The sequence below is a fragment of the Ambystoma mexicanum genome, chromosome 5p, assembly GCF_040938575.1.
Source record: "Ambystoma mexicanum isolate Mex_15411 chromosome 5p, UKY_AmexF1_1, whole genome shotgun sequence".
Classification (NCBI taxonomy): Eukaryota; Metazoa; Chordata; class Amphibia; order Caudata; family Ambystomatidae; genus Ambystoma; species Ambystoma mexicanum.
The window spans coordinates 1,203,223,290-1,203,239,096 of NC_090930.1; the positions used below are offsets into that span (position 1 = coordinate 1,203,223,290).

General features: G+C 51.6%; 1 protein-coding gene across 2 annotated transcripts in view; it reads left to right on the top strand.

Annotated features, from left to right (window-relative positions):
• Positions 1 to 15,807, top strand: part of ZCCHC2 (zinc finger CCHC-type containing 2) — a 762,062-nt gene that overhangs the window by 140,633 nt on the left and 605,622 nt on the right. For both annotated transcript variants that reach the window (XM_069613675.1, XM_069613676.1), the window contains exon 4: positions 14,645 to 14,716. In XM_069613675.1, coding sequence (XP_069469776.1) covers positions 14,645 to 14,716 — 72 coding nt within the window. The remainder of the gene's footprint in view (positions 1 to 14,644; positions 14,717 to 15,807) is intronic.

Sequence of the window (15,807 nt, forward strand, 5' to 3'; positions counted from 1 at the left end):
TCAGTTGTCTACACACCAGAGGTCTGTGGCTTTCGGAGAAGGATCTGCACATAAACGTCTTGGAGTTACGGCACGTGTTCTGTGCCCTGATGTCTTTCCTACCGTCTGAGATGCAAGGTGGTGAGGGTCTTCAGGGACCACGCCACCACCATGTTCTACATCAGGACTCAAGGTGGCACTCTATCCCCAGCTCTGTTCAAGGAAGCTCAAGATTTGTGGCATTGGGCAGGGGATGTTCCTCGTCCTGTTGCACCTGGCAGGCGTCAAGACCACAATCGCCAACTTCTAGCAGGGAACTGCGCTCTTGCCACGAGTGGGAACTTTGTCAGGATCAGGTGGACCGTTTGGTCTTCAAATTGAGCAGACCTCGATCGATATTTTTGCCACGGCAGTGAACGCAAAATGCCAACATTTTGCCCACAGATTGCACCAACCGAGAAGCATGGTGGACCTGTTCTCCTTCCCCTGGGAAAGTCTGTTTCTGTGCACTTCCCCCGTTTTCCTCTCCTGCCACTTGTGATCAACACACACAGACATTCTCGCTGGAAGATGATACTCATCACCCCGGCATGGCCAAGGCAGAATTGGTATCCGGACCTACTCAGCATGTCAGTGTCGCCTCCAGTCAAGCGGACAGTACGTGAAAGGGTAATCCGTCACAACCCAGGATCTCTGAACCTGTAGGCATGGCTCCTGCAGCCTTTGAGTTTGTAGGTTATGAGCTGCCAGTTGATTGCAGGGAGATTCTGGCCAAAGCTAGGGCGTCTACGTGCTATGGCCATAAGTGGAAACATTTTGCTACGTGGTGCTGGTTGCAGAAAATTACCCCTCTGAGGGTCACAGCCCCTCAGATTCTTCCATACTTGCTTTCCTTGGCAAAAGCTGGGCTGGCTCATGCACCCATCAAGGTACACTTGGCGGCCATCTTAGGCTATGCCAGATCCCCAGGAAGATGCTTGCTGTGATACATCAGACTCGTCAAGGAGTTTCTTGTTTTTTTCCGATCTTTCCCTCCAGTAAAGGCGCTTGCCACAGCATGGGAACTCCACGTGGTCCAGACTACTAATGGGGGGGGGCTCCTTTGGAACCTATGCATCAAGCCATACTCTGACTTCTCTCGTGGAAGACAGCATTCCTTGTGGCCATCACCTCAGCCAGACTGGTGGGTGAGATCCAGGCCCTATCCTGCAAGCAGCCGTATCTGACTTTCCACGAATCAAGGGTGGTACTGCGTCTGCACCCCACTTTCTTGCCAAAGAATCCATCGAATACCCCCTCAAGCCTTTGGTGTTGCCGGTTTTCTTCCCAAACCCTTTGCCGTCAGAGAGGACCTTGTGTTCCCTGGATTTTGCTCGTGCCGTGAAGTTCTATGTGGCATGCACAAAGTTTCCAGAAGACCTCTCAATTGTTTGAACTTTGGACCATGGGAAGGCCTTGTTCAAAGCTTCCATCTCAGGATGGCTCTCTGGCTGCATCATGCACTGTCATCGGCTGGCTAACCGGCCTCTGCCAGGCTGTCCGAGAGCCCACTCCACCAGAGCGATCGCTATGACAGCTTTACTTTCTGGTGTGCCCTTGCTAGACATCTGTACGGCTGCAACATGGAGGGCCACGCATACTTCCACAAAATTCTACTGCGTCATCAGGGATTCCAGGGAGGAGTCCAGAGTTGGCCAGGCAGTGCTACACAACCTGTTAGTTTGAGGTGAGTCTGTTCCAGGGGTAAGTGTTAATTGCTTCTGTTGAGCCTTGCCACCCATTGTGCTTGTGTAATGTTGTAGTGCTGTGCATTCTTTATTCATGACAGGTGAAGCTATGCGAGACCCCATGCTGACGACAGGTTAATTTACCTGTAACTATTGTTGTCGCCTTACTGATTGCCCGTTTGGTTTTACCTGGCCAATGCTGGGGTTAACTGCAAACCCACCCTCCGGCCCCTCTGCAGCTCTTCTTGTTCATACTGCCACTTTACAGTCTCTAAAACTTTTACCGAGGATTCCTAGCCTGACTGGGAATATTCATGAGCATGTGAATCCATGCCAGACCCATGCTGGAGAACAATAGTTACAGGTAAGGAACTTGCACCGTCCTTGATTTGGAGGCGCAATGAAGACTGCATATTCCACGTCATGCAGTTAAACCCAGCATTGGCCAGGTGACACCAGCAATCACTAAGGTGGGTGTGCCTCCATTAGACCCCAATGCCACGGATTCATAGGCAGGCGTGGTAAACACCTGCGACAACCCAATGAGGGCATGTGTAGTTCTAAGACCGATAGAAAGTGTACCCTGTAGTCCTGTATCCCAAATAGTCTCACCCCTCACGACCACATTCATGCCCCTGTGATACTCATCTTACCACCCAGTTCTAAACCCTACTGCCCACTGACGGTAGAACCAGTCTGCTCTCCAAAACAACATAACATTAACAAACCAACCCCTACCTGGCCCCAGAAACCTCCCCCCCCCCCCCCCCACAAGCAGCCCCAATCTGAGTTCAAGCCTCACCCACCACAGCTGCAGGTCACTCAGAAGCAGGAGGAACTCTCGAGACCCAGCCACCCCGCCCACATGCTCAATACATGCCTCGGCATGGAGAAGCAGCATCCACCTGCAACTCGATAACAAAATGGGGTGAAAAAAGAAACCATGAGTTTGGATTAGCCCAGGTCCCTGGCCTGAGCACTGTTGTGCTTATTTTTAGCCTTCGGCTTCTTGCAGCCACTTAACAATGTACCCAGAAATGTGCTTGCCTCCTCCGGGCTCTGAAAAAACAGCACTCTGATATTGTGTTCAACGCAGAGCTCTGCAGGAAATAACATGGCATATTTGAAACCTTTTGTCCTAAGCCTTTTCACATCCACAAAGGTTCTTCTGGTCGCCTGAACCCTGTTGGCGAAATCAGGAGGAAGCTATATTTGGTTGCCTTTATAGGTGAGGGAGCCCTGCTCCTGCAGTATCGGAGGGCAACGTCCCTGTAATTGAGGAGCCTGGCCATAATCGGTCTATGCGGTGCAACAGCCACTGGTGGACTCCCTCCAGGTATACGGTAGGCACGCTCCACCAAAAATGCCGACCAGAGAAGTCGTCTTGGCCCAGGGCTTCATGCAGAACACCCTCAACCAGCAGCTCCATGGATCCTGCATCTGCCGTCTGAGGACCCCCACAATCTTGAAGTTTATTCCCACAAGATCTCGATTCTAGGTCATCCTGCTTCTCAGTTTGTGCCTTAATTACTTTATCTAAGTCACTTCCCTGGATGCCTACGTAGACACTTCCTCCACTGTGGAAAGGTGGGTTTTGGCCTCATCAAGCCGATCACTGGTAGTCTGACCTGCGAAAGGTCCACCTTGCAGGTAAGGGTGTCAAACTTGCTGTCCATCGAAATGAATGCTTGCCTGGAGCTGCGTCTGCATGCCTTTTAATGTCCTGCAATGCACCGGGAGGCCGGGGGGGGGCTGAGTCTCCTCCTCTCCACTGTCTGTGTCCCTGGACAAATGCTTCAGCTTGTAGGGGGTCTAGTAAGGAAGCTTTGACTGGTGCTTTTTCCGTTGACGTTTGTTGTGGTGGAGGGAGATCTTCCACACTCCTCCGTCCCACCTTAAGGACTTAGTCTCTGGGACCTCTCTGCTGCACTTGTGTTTCAGAGCCTGTATGCCCCTTGGTCTGTGATAAAGGGGGTCGGGGGGACAAAGATGCCTGACGCTCAGGACAATGAATTCTCTGCATCAGTCAATGCCTTTCATGACAGCCTTCTGGGCCTGCGTAGTTGTTGGGGTGCCCTCTTCCCCAGGAAGCCCCCCAGGAGTCGGGAGTGTTAGCAGAGGTTTTGGGCAAATGAACCATGATCCGGTCTGGCATTCCCCTACAGCAGGATGTCCTGCAGGTGGTGCGAAAGGTCTGGGAGAAGCCCTGCGCCAACGTCCCGATGAACAGGAAGTTGGACAGGAGGTATAGGTTGACGGCGGGGAGCCAATACTCCTGGCATCCCACCTGCAACCCCATTTCTCTGTGGTGGCTGCGGCTTCGTTATATTCTAAACCATCATCTTTGTCTTCCTCCACAGGGTCCTTGGGGAAAGCTCTGTCACTCCATCTCAGGGCTACATCTGCAGCAGGCCAATGTGGTGCCCTCTTGGCTGCAGGTAACCAGTAGCTGTGGCGGGAGCTCAGGGAATTTCTGCCTGACCTCCCTTTGGACAAGCCCTCATTCAAGGATCACCTGGCTGATGCCTGGGTCATTGCACAGCACCTCATGGAATCTTCGGTTGCCCACATTGATACAGCCAGCAGAGGGCTGTGCTTCAGGGTCAAGATGAGGACTGTGTGTGTATGCCCGCCACAGTTTTCGTCAGATGTGCAGGAGGGTGTTCTGTGTCTGTCCTTTGAGGGCGTGAACCTTTTTCATTTGTCCACTGATGACGAATTAGCGAATAGCAAAAACCTCCATTCAAACCGCCAAGTCCTTGGCCATCCTGACTAAACCAGGTCAGAAATCCTTCGCTCAATCCCAGGGTAGGAGTAGGTTCAATGCTTTCTCCAGCTTCAAGGGGTTCAGAGACCACGGTACACAGAGGCCTGACAGGTCGCCCAACAGAAGGAAGCAGCAGAGGACGTTGCAGGTTTTATTTTTTCCCCACTTTCCCTCTGCCGCCAAGAAGCAGTGACGTCCAGGTCAGAGAACACAGCTCCACTATGGGATGGGTGAGGGGGGGGGGGGCGGCATTTGGCTCTTTTCCAAGACACCTGGAAGCATCTTATCAGCAACCTGTGGATTCTATCTGTAGTCTCCACGGGCTTCAGTCTTCCTCTTCCTTTGCCTATACCATCCTCATCTCTTGTCAGATCGGGTCCCTGGCTCTCTTATGGGATGTACTGTCGCTCTTGGCGATGCAACTGGTTCCTCTTGTAGACAGTGGCTTCGGTTAATATTCCAGGACTTTTGCGCTACCCAAGAACATCCACTCTGGCCTGAGCGTTGTCCTGGACCGGTCATTTCTTAATCTCTTGACTGCTGGAATGCTTCAAGATGATGCACACATAGCCGAGCCTCTATGTGCAGGGGACTAGATTTGTTCCCTGGACATAAGGATGGGTACCTACATGCACACATCAGCCACATTGGATGTTTCTGTGGTTCATGATGATGTCTGATCTTTTCCTGACCTCTGCCCTCGTGACTTCACGAAATTGATGAATGCAGTGGCGGGCCTTCTCCATTTGGAGGGCCACCATCTATAACCTTAACTGGATGACTGGTTGGTGAGAGCGGGGCCACACAAAGGGGTGGTGCACTCTTGCCAGAGATTGGCGGATACCCTTCATCAGCTGGGGTTTTTCACCTCAACCAGAGTAAATCGTAGTTATTCCCGTCTCAGGAACTGGTCTTCTTTGCAGTGCGTTGGAAAACTACCATTCAGTGTGTGTTCCCCATACCGGAGAGGCTTATGTCTCTACTCGGGGTGGTGGGGACACTTTCTGGCCAACTCTACCACCTCACCATGGTGGTTTCCTGCTTGCTTCAGGATGAGGCACCTCCAGCTCCACCTGGCGGTTAAGTGGTATCAGGAGACAGGATTTTTCGGACAGGATCCCAATACCACTAATCCTGCTGACCGAGCTTCACTGGTGGCTGATGGAGGACAATGTCTCATGGGAGTCCCCTTCACTCGTCTGGAGCCTACCCTGGTGTTGACAACAGACTCCTCTCTCTTGGGCTGGGGAGGTGGAGGGGATACTCTGGAGGACTATGATTTATGGGCCATGGTCCAGGACGGAAGCCCTCCTGCATATCCATCTGCTTGCACTCCGGGCAGTGGGCCTGGCCCTCAAGGCGTTTTTGCCCCTCAGGGACAAGTTGGTTCAGGTCAGGATGGACAACTGTACTTTGATGTTTTACTTGAACAATTACGGTGGCACCTGTCCCCGTCCCTGTAATCCCCCACCCACCTCTTCTCTGCATGGTGGCGTTTTTATTCTGGGAAATCGGACCTGGCGGAGGGATTTTGGATTGCTGCTGTCCACCTCTGGGGCACAGCGATAAGGACCAGTTGAGTCGCTTGCTGTTCAACACCTGTGCATTGCAGGGCTCCTCCTTGTTGCCCCTGTTCCAGTGTTGGGGACACGCGGACCTGGATTTGATCGCATCCCAGCCGAATTCCAAGTGCCCCAGTTTGCTTTATGGCCAGGTCGTGTGTCACTGGTAGACTCCTTCCAGTTCTGTTGGCACAGTCACATGTTATGCCTTCCCGCCCACCCTTCTCCTCCAACGGAAACTCTGCAAGTTTTGGGCCGCTGTGGGTTGCAGTCGCAACCTGGTTGCCTCACTGGCCTTAGAGAACCTGGTTTTCAGATCTGCTTCAGTTGTGCTCCCAGGGTCCAGAACATCTTCCGATCCCCAGCAGGGCAGGGCTGTGTAACATCAGGGCCAAACTGGCCCTGGCGGCCTGATCAGCAGAGGCTTCCATGTTCAGATGACAACTGGGACATCATTCAGCAGGCCAGGAGGCCCTCTATTCTGTCCCGGTAGAAGAGCAAATGGACTTTGTCTCCTGTTCTCTGGAAGACTTACTGATTCTCTCTGCACACCTGGCTCGGTCTGGAGTCGGGTGGATACTTGCTGCACCCATTTGGCAGCCATTGGGACAATTCTCCTGATCATCTGTATTCAGCAGCCAACCCAGTGTTTAAGGCCTATCTTTAGGAGTTGTCTAGCTGGCATTGACTGGTGACACCGGATAGGCTGGAACACAGGCGGCACGTACGGAGACTGAGTCAACTACCCCAGACAATCCCACCAACACTTTCGCCCGCCCCTTAGTTATCGCCAGGTACCACACTGGTGTGGAATTGTAGATATTGGCTATCACCACACTACCGGAGAGGTTGACATTGGCAGGTGCACTAACCACAGGAGTATGAAGGGGAGGTTAAGGGGAGCTATAAGACAGCATGTTAGAGGTGGAGGCCAGAGGAGTAAGGAACCTTGTATGCCAGTCGGAACCAGATCAGGACAGAGCCGCATCAAGGGAGAATACGCAAGCAGAGCGCCTAAACTAGGATAGAGATGCAAACTAACCAACCCTACTAACAATTTCCCTTTCTACATACACCTCTCAAACTCCAAACTAAACACACTCAAAACCTACAGCACAACAAACCTCACTACATTACATCAACAAAACAAAAAACACATAGTCTTGCACAACAATACACAACAACTACCAGCCGCAAACACCCCAGGCCCAGCCAACGGACCCACCGGGCTGAGGCCGCCAACAGCACATCACTGCTCTCTTGCACTTTTCCTGATTCATCCCACTAACTCAACCTCCCCTCCTCTTTTAGAGCCGCCAGGGGACCACTCCGGTGGTGATAGTGCGCGGTACAAATGTCCTTTAACTTTAACTTTAACTTTAACATTAACATTGAACCAAGTCTCAGTGAGTGCTAGTCCAGGTCTGTCTTCAAGAAGAAGGCAGATAGATGTCAGCAGAGTGTTTGTTGACTGAGCGTGCGTTGAGGGTCGCCAGGTGGAGACGATTGTTGCCTTTGGAAGTTTTTTGAGGTGGAGTACAGGGGTGTTGTACTTCAGGTGGAGGTGGCGAAGTAGGGAGAGAGTCGGGAGAAGGAAGCTGATAGATGGCAGGATCTGGTTAAAGAAAAGGTTGGCCCGAGGGCCTTGAACCAGGATGGTGCCAGTGAAGTAGACATGAATGCAGCAGCGAGATGAGACGAAGCCTGCCAAGAGGACTTCCATTAATGGCAGCACCAAGTGGGGAGAGGAAGAGTAAGGGGAGAGTGTAGAGGGAAGTCCATAGGTCTGGAGATGGGACAGAGAAAATGATGTCCATGATTTCTCTGGAGGATGCACGGACATGGGTGTCTGTAATTTGGAGGCCAGGGTTTGCAGCAAGGAAGCCTTTTTTTTTTTATAAATGGTTTTCTGTCCAGATTTTGGGATGGGTGATGGTGTAGCAGTTGGAGTAGATTGGAGAGTGCCATCTCAGAGCAAGAGGAAATGTGAGAAGCAGATTGGGGGTGGGGGGGTGCTGCAGTACACAGTTCTAACTTTAATTCACAGGTGGCCAAGTGGATGTTGAGAGTAACGGTCGCAAAGCAATGCAGGATGGGAGCACAACTTGGTGTATTGCAGCACTTCAGTACAGAGTGGAAGGAAAAGGTATGCGAGAGCTAAGGAAGTGAAGACGATCAAAAACATTTTGAACATGAATTACAGGGGGAGAAGTGCCAGCTGAGACAGATCAGTGAGAAAGTCGGGAGTGGCACAGATAGAGTCAAGGATAGCTGAGGCAGGCAAACGGAGCAATCGGCAGCACTCGTGGTATAGCAGAAGGAAGCAGGCCATAGTCCAATGGCGAGTGTTGAAACTGCCTAGCAGCATGGCACATTCTTTGCCTGTAATAGAATTTGGGGGGCAAGCCCAGTTAGGACTGGACGGGCACAGACTGGGCCTTTTGCAGCAGGCCTTCTGTCAGGGTAGCCAGCTACGAAGCCTGTCGGCTTCCAATTGGCTGCTAAGTATTAACAACAATCCAATCCCAGCCTGTGCACTTCATGTTAGGTGTTTAGCAGTTGCTTTCGCCTTCTGTGGGGCGATACCTTCTGCGCTCACGGCTCGTTCTCATGTTCTCTAGTCGGTGAGCGAGATGGCACCTGCTGCTTCTCAGGGAGGTTGTTGGACTGGCATTTCTGCAGACTGCTCTAAAAGGGTCGTCACTGCTGGGCACCTCTGGCCGATTGCCGGGCACCTCTGGCCGATTGCCGGGCACATGCCTTCATGGAGAAATTCGTAACCACACAGGTAGCACGATTTTGTTGATTGGGTTTGCCATGCTGAACTGGTGTGAATTTCCTAATCTGATCTTTGGTGTCTGAGATCTTCACCCGTTCTAGGCAGACTACCTGCTGTGTGACTGCTGAATCGGTGTTGGACATCGCAAATATTTCGTCGAGCGTCCTGTGTTTCTGGAGTAGTTTCCATTTGAATTCTGCAGATTTTCACCCCACAATCACCTGGGAACAGAAAGCTTTGTTGCCTTCCGTTAGAAGGCGCAGTGTTTCATGCAGATGCACAGCCTCAAGACAGTTATCCATTGTTTCCACTGTCACTTGTATGGTTGTGTGGAAGATGCGTCTCTTGTAGTCTGTTGGTTTGTGGGGCAAAATAGGTGTCCAGTGGCTCTTGAATTTCCTGATACGTCGCCTTTTCCTCATCAACCAGTTCATAGAGGATGTCTCAAAGCAGCCCCCACTGCTAAGGATGTTTTTTCTTCCCTCTTCATCCATATGGTCCATTACCCCTACATACACCTGGAGTCCTTCATCCATCTGACCCACCAAGACCCCAGGTTACCTGTTTTTCTGAGGTTGAACGCCTGGGGCAGTTGCCATAGGTTGACATCACCCTGGCCAGTTGGCAATGTCTCTGAGGCCTAGCAGGCACTGTGCTTGGGATGTCTTCCTCTGACATTTTCTTTTACTATGTATCTCTGTGCTGGCAGCACGTGTATTTTGGCACTGAGCTTTTCCTTGCTGGCAGAGTGCTGGCTCCTGTTGGCAGTACATGTGGGTGGGCCACACCCAACTGCTCCCTTTGGGGTAAACCCTGGGCCTGCTGTCTGTCAAACTCGCTTCCCAGAGTTTGGGCCGTTGCCTAAACGCTTATACTCCTACGTCGCGTCCCCTTTCCTCGATACTTGTGGGACATCTCTCCGTCCTGTGGGATGGGACAGGAGCACTTGGTAAAAAAGCATCCACATTGTTTTCAAAAATGTGCCCCTCTTTCCTGCGCGGGTCCCGGCACGTGGCCGTAACCCTGCTCACCTTGGCTCCGCCCCGCACATCGCCCACCAGTCCTTTTCTCCGCTCGATGGGGGCCGGACGCACTTGCATCCTCGAAGATTTTCTTCCCTTTTTTCCTCTCTGGCTCTCGCTAGTGTTAGTTTACTAGTCTGTCTTTCAAATTAGACTTTCCAGATTGTTCATCGTGTTACCATCGCTTCGTGAGGGTGGATCACCATCCTCAGTGTTTGGGTCCGGAACACCGTTGGGACTCCTATTTTTACTGTGACTCCCTTTCGGTCCGGGCACTTCAACGTCGGTTGGAGCAGTGGGAGGAGGTGTTCCGACAAACTCCTCCTTCGCATTTTCAGGCGTTCATCGACGAGAAGAAGAAACGCCCGGTAAGTTCTTTACTTTTCAGAGCACCCCGGCCGGGGGATACCTGGGTTCCTCTCGGTCCAGGAGGGGCGTTGATCGCTGTCACCGGGGTTCGCCCGCAGGTGCCCGTTGGGCCTAATAATTCTACCGGAGTTTTCTCCGAGGCTTTCCGTAAGGGGCCTGTGAACACCAGAGTACGCTCAGAGGCCCCTCCTGTGGGGGCGGTTTGTAGACCCAGTTCTACTGAATCGTGGGGTACCGGTGCTCGCTCTGAGGCGTCTGTCACCTTCCCTCAAACAAGACCAGGGTGCCCCCCGAGGCCTTGGCTGGGGTGGTTGTTACAGAACAGATGTTCGAGGCCCTTGCAGATAAGGCTGTTACTGGGCCTGGGTCCGAGGTCCCTCGTTCAGAGGCTAAAGCTACCAAAAGTTCTGAGAGGCCGGACAAGGCTTTGTCGGTGAAAGCGATTGCTCACCGTTCCCGCTCTTGTGGTGATACCAGATCTGTTGAGGGGGCAAAGAAGCAAAGTTCTTAATTTACCAGCAGTGCCGAGGTCCTTCCTTCGAAGGCTCAGTTGGCGGTTGGTATGTCACAAAAACATTCCAGGCCTGATAGTACCGGCTCGGCCGAGGTTCCTTATGTTAAGGCTAAGATTAAGACCCCTGATCGATCGACTGGGACCCCTGCCTCACTTCCTCACGTGCCGCAGTTCCCCTCAGATGAGGACAAAATGGCGCCCGTTCCAGCCGCGACTACGGCGGCCATTTTAGGTGCTACCCCTACAACTACGCCATCGGCCTCTGGTGTAGGGCTTGGTCCCTTGGGTGAACCTAAGGTCCCTTGTGCGCATCCTTAACGGCCGGTTTGATTGGAACGCCTGGATGCCTCTTCCGCACAATGTTTCGTTGCCCGCGGGGGCGGCTATTTTGATTTATGTGGATACGTCGGTGGAGGGGCCGATGTTGCACCCTTCCCCGTTACATCCCTGGATTTGTCCACCTCATGAGGCCTCCTCAGGTTCTGAAGCAATCTCCTGAGGATGCCTTTTTCGGTACATTTCAAGCACTTATGCGCACTGACCCCATGAGGGAATATTTCAAAGGGCTTTTCAAGGAGATATGTCCACCCGCGCCTCTGGCTCCACCCTTTCCTCCAGTGGTTCTGCCGGCGCTTCCCTTGCCCATGGTGCCTCCCCCGGCTCTTCCGCCTGCCTCCATTGTCCCCAGTGGACAAGGCAGTGCCTGACACGGCTCAGCAAGATCCTGACCTGTCAGATGACCCTCAAGACGATCAGGACAATAAGGACCTTCCCTGCTCTATCAGAGCCTTTCATGACCGGGTACTGGACATGAGTTTCTTAGATGTTCCGGTGCCTGAGGTACCCGCTCCACAGGAGGGTGTGCTTTCTGGGGCGTTCACCCTGTCTCCCATTGGAGCGTACTGGCCTGTTCCTGCAGGACAACGTTCTGGCCGAGGTCTAAAGAGTCTGGGAAAAGCCACACTCGGGACCTTTTGTCAATAAGAAGATTGACGCAAGGTACAGGCTGCATTCTTCGGAAGAGGTGGCCCTGTCGTCTTGTCCGCCTCCCTCCTCCACAGTGGTGGCTGCGGCTACGTTGCAATCCAGACCTGCAGCATTCTCTTCCACGATGGCTACTCAGGTCTTGGGAAAGGAGGACAAGCTCCTGGACTCCCTAGGGAGGAAAATCTTTGCCATCTCATCCTTGCAGCTCAGGCAGGCCAATGCTGAGTTGATATTGGCGGGAGCTAACATGCGGATGTGGAAAGGTCTGAGTTTGAGGAGCACATCCCGGGTGAGAAGTTGGAAGAATTCAAGGAAGACATTCCGATGCCAGGGTCTTGGCCCAGGATCTCCTGGAGGCTGCGGCTCATCACGTAGACACCTCGGCTCGGGGCCTGATGCTTGGGGTGGATACCTCACGGCAGGCATGGCTGCATGCCACTAAATTTTCTAAGGAAGTGCAAGACAAGGTGTTGGACCTTCCATTCGATGGTAAGGAGCTTTTTCATTCTACTACTGATGTAGAGCTCACCAAGACCAAGGATAGCACTGAGACGGCTAAATCATGTTCGCTTTGGGGCACACCAGAGGTGGACCTCTTCGCTACGACGGTGAACAAGAAGCTTCCTCAGTATGCCTCCAGAGGGGGGCTGGGAGCCTCCTCTCTGGGGGATGCTCTCGACATTCCATGGCACAACATGAGAGCTTACGCCTTCCCGCCTCTAGTTCACCGTGCAATTTGGAAGTTGAAGTAACTCCTGATCTTCACCAAGGGGAACAGATGTGGCACCCCTCCCCACAATCGCTCAGCTTGGCGGCATGGTACCGGAGTTCAAGTCTTCAGAGCATCTGAGTTTGTCTGCGGATAACATGCGCATTATCCAGGCAGCCAGGAAACCCTTGACCAGATCTCATTACAAAAGTAAATGACTGGAGTTCTGTCATTGCTGTTTGGAGAAGAAGTTGGATCCGAGGGTGGCCACGATTGACACGGTGCTGTCCTTCGTGTCCTCCCTACCAGAGTCAGGGGTTTATGTTCTGTCATGCAGGATTTAGCTCTCAGCGGTTTACGCTTACCTTTCTACAGACCTGTGTTCTTATTCTCTAACTAACCAAGTGATGAAGAGGCATTTTGCTGGCTTGACACGCCTCTACCCTCCGGTTCATAATCCGCACCCGCCATGGGACCTAAATGTAGTCCTGACGGTGCTGTGCCATAAACCCTTTGAACCAATGGCTACGGTGGACCTCAAGTACTTGTCCTGGAAAGTGTCCTTTCTGGTCGCCGTTACGTCAGCAAGGAGAGTGAGTGAGCTCCAGGCATTGTCGGTGGAGCATCCTTTCTTGGTTTTAGTCCTTTGGACAAACCCGACTTTTCTACCGAAGGTGGTGACCGAATTCCATCTGAATCAGTATCTCCCGGTCTTTTTTCCGAACCCTGCCTCAGAGGCTGAAAGGGTTCTACACTGTCTTGATGTCCGAAGAGCTCTTAAGTTCTACCTGGACAGGTAACCCTCAGGGCAAGCCAGTGTCTAAGGCAACTATTTCTAGGTGGATCGCCGCCTGCATCAGAGTATTTCACCGTCAAAGGGCTGAAACCTCCTAAGGGTATCCATGCACACCTGGTGCGGGGCAAGGCAGCCGCGGTTGCTTTTCAGAAATGTCGCCTGGGAGTCCATCGCTAGGGCAGCTACTTGGGCCTTCCCATCTGCTTTCTGTATGCATTACTGTCTCGACATGAGCTCAAGAGCTGACACTCACTTTGGTCAGGCTGTGCTGAGGAACCTGTTTCAGTAAGGGGTATTTCCATCCACCCGTAGTTCCTGTAAGGAGTGCTTGGGAATCTCCCACAAGTATGGAGGAAAGGGGACGGGACGTAGGAATATTACCAGGTTACTCACCGTAGTGACCACCTTACTCCTAGTCCATAGTCCCCTTTCCTCCATACGCCCGCCCGCCGTCCCCTCTAAGTTTCCTCTGTTATTGCTAATGGGTCTTTGACCTGGCGATAGAAAAGGACTAATGGGCGATGCGCAGGGCGGAGCCAAGGTGGGCGGGGTTAAGGCTGCGTGCCGGGCCCCGGGCAGGAATGAGGGACACATTTTTGGAAAAAAAAATTGGATGCTTTTTACAAAGTGCTCCGGTCCCTTCCCACAGGACGGAGAGATGTCCCACAAGTATGGAGGAAGTGGGACTATGGACTAGGAGTAAGGTTTGTTTTATTTATATGGTGCACCGGTCCAGAAGGTATGAGGGCGCAGGCATTACAAGTATATTCTCAGCTTAGTTACAGTGCTGTAATTATTTACATTGTTATACAAGGACGCAGTGAATAAATGCAGTTGCAAGGAGACAAAGTACAATTATGAAAGTTACAGGTTGAAGAAAATTTGCAGTAGTTTCAAAGTCGGATTTGGTTAGGTGGTCACTACAGTGAGTAACCTGGTAATTTTCTGCATGGCCAACAGGGGATGCTGCATAGGCTGTTTTATTCTGGGAAAATCACTGCTGCTGCCCGGGTTGGGAGCCTGCGGTGTGCACCAATTGTGCTCCGCAGCCTCAATATGGGCTGAATCACTGTCTCAGCCCCTGTGTCTACTTGAGCAGTGGAGATGGGCTGCGTCTCCTGCTGCTATGCCGTGCGAGTAGGTGTGGCTCGGAGAGTCCACGCCAGGTCTGCTACCTTCGTCAGTGTGATTGTGTGAGACACTCTGGAAGCATGGCTGGGCCATTTCAGTAAACTCACAGCATCGCAGCAAATAAAGGAGGCCCACACGGATGCGCCCGGTTTCTACTCCACACTTTATTCAAACTGCCCAATTCTAACTAAACGAAACTCCAAAGCTGCATCTCCATTGTGCGTTTCAACTGTTTTGCATTGCAGGGCAGTTCAGAGAGTGGGAAAAAAACACCTTCCTTAACTTTCTTTTCCTTGTTTCAGGTCACATGGTCTGATCGCTCCATCACATCTGTTACAAAATCACACCATGATCTACAGGAGTTTCTGCTAATGGTATGTACATGTTAAACCATTTGAATCTGAGATGCATCAAACTGAAGTGGTGAGGCCGTTGGGATAATTTGTATGTGAAACGGTCTTTGCACTTGTATCTGTGCACATTAGCCAATATGAAAAATTAATTTCAACAATACTATGACGGAAGAACCATGGTCTGTCAAAACGAAGCAGCCTAAATGAGAAACCACAATAAATGTTTGCTTAATTGTTCTGCGTCACTCCCGCATTACTTCTGCATACTCCCATCTCAACTGCTTTGTATAATCCAACAAACTGATCTTGATCTGGGGTGATCTCAAAGTTATGGCAGACTGAGGGTTGCGCAGCGCTGATTCTCCTTGATCTGTCTGGGGACGCGTTCGTAATGGACTGGGTATTTCCACTCCTTTATGCGTTTCCTCCTGTCCCTGTGATTCCCCAAGTGATCGGGAGGTTGAGAAAGTTCAGGAAAACCATGATCCTAATTGCCCCGGATTGGGCCAGGAGGACAAGGTACCCAGACCTTCAGGACATGCCCATCTGCCCTCCAATGCATCTTCCTGAGGGTCTGCTCTCGCAAGAGGAAGGTCTGGTTCTCCATCCAGAGGTCAAGACACTCAGCCTCCATGCATGGTTTCTGAGAGGCTGAGATAAAGCATTGGGACCTCCCGGATGGCGTAATGGAGATTTTGCTTTCGACCAGAAGGCCAGCAACAAAATCCGTGTACCAGTGTCGTTGGAACAAGTTCAGTAATTGGTGCAGGGATAAGAATGTGGATACATTCCTTTGTAATACTCCCAACGGTACTTTTTTTTCCTCTTACACTTAGCCAATTTGGGGCTCCAGGTTGGCACTATAAAGGGATATCGGGCAGTGCGATCTATCTTTAAGCGCTCCGAAGAGGTGTCTTATTTTAAAATGCCCTTAGTAATTCAATTCTTGAAAGGGCTAACAAATGTGTACCCTCAACGCCTTTTCAGGTGCCAATTTGGGATTTGAAATTAGTCTTAATTTCTCGTGTGCCCCTTTCGAACCTTTACTTTCTTGCCCATTAAGACTTCTCACTCTTAAAACAATTCTGTTGGTGGCTATAACATCAGCCCAC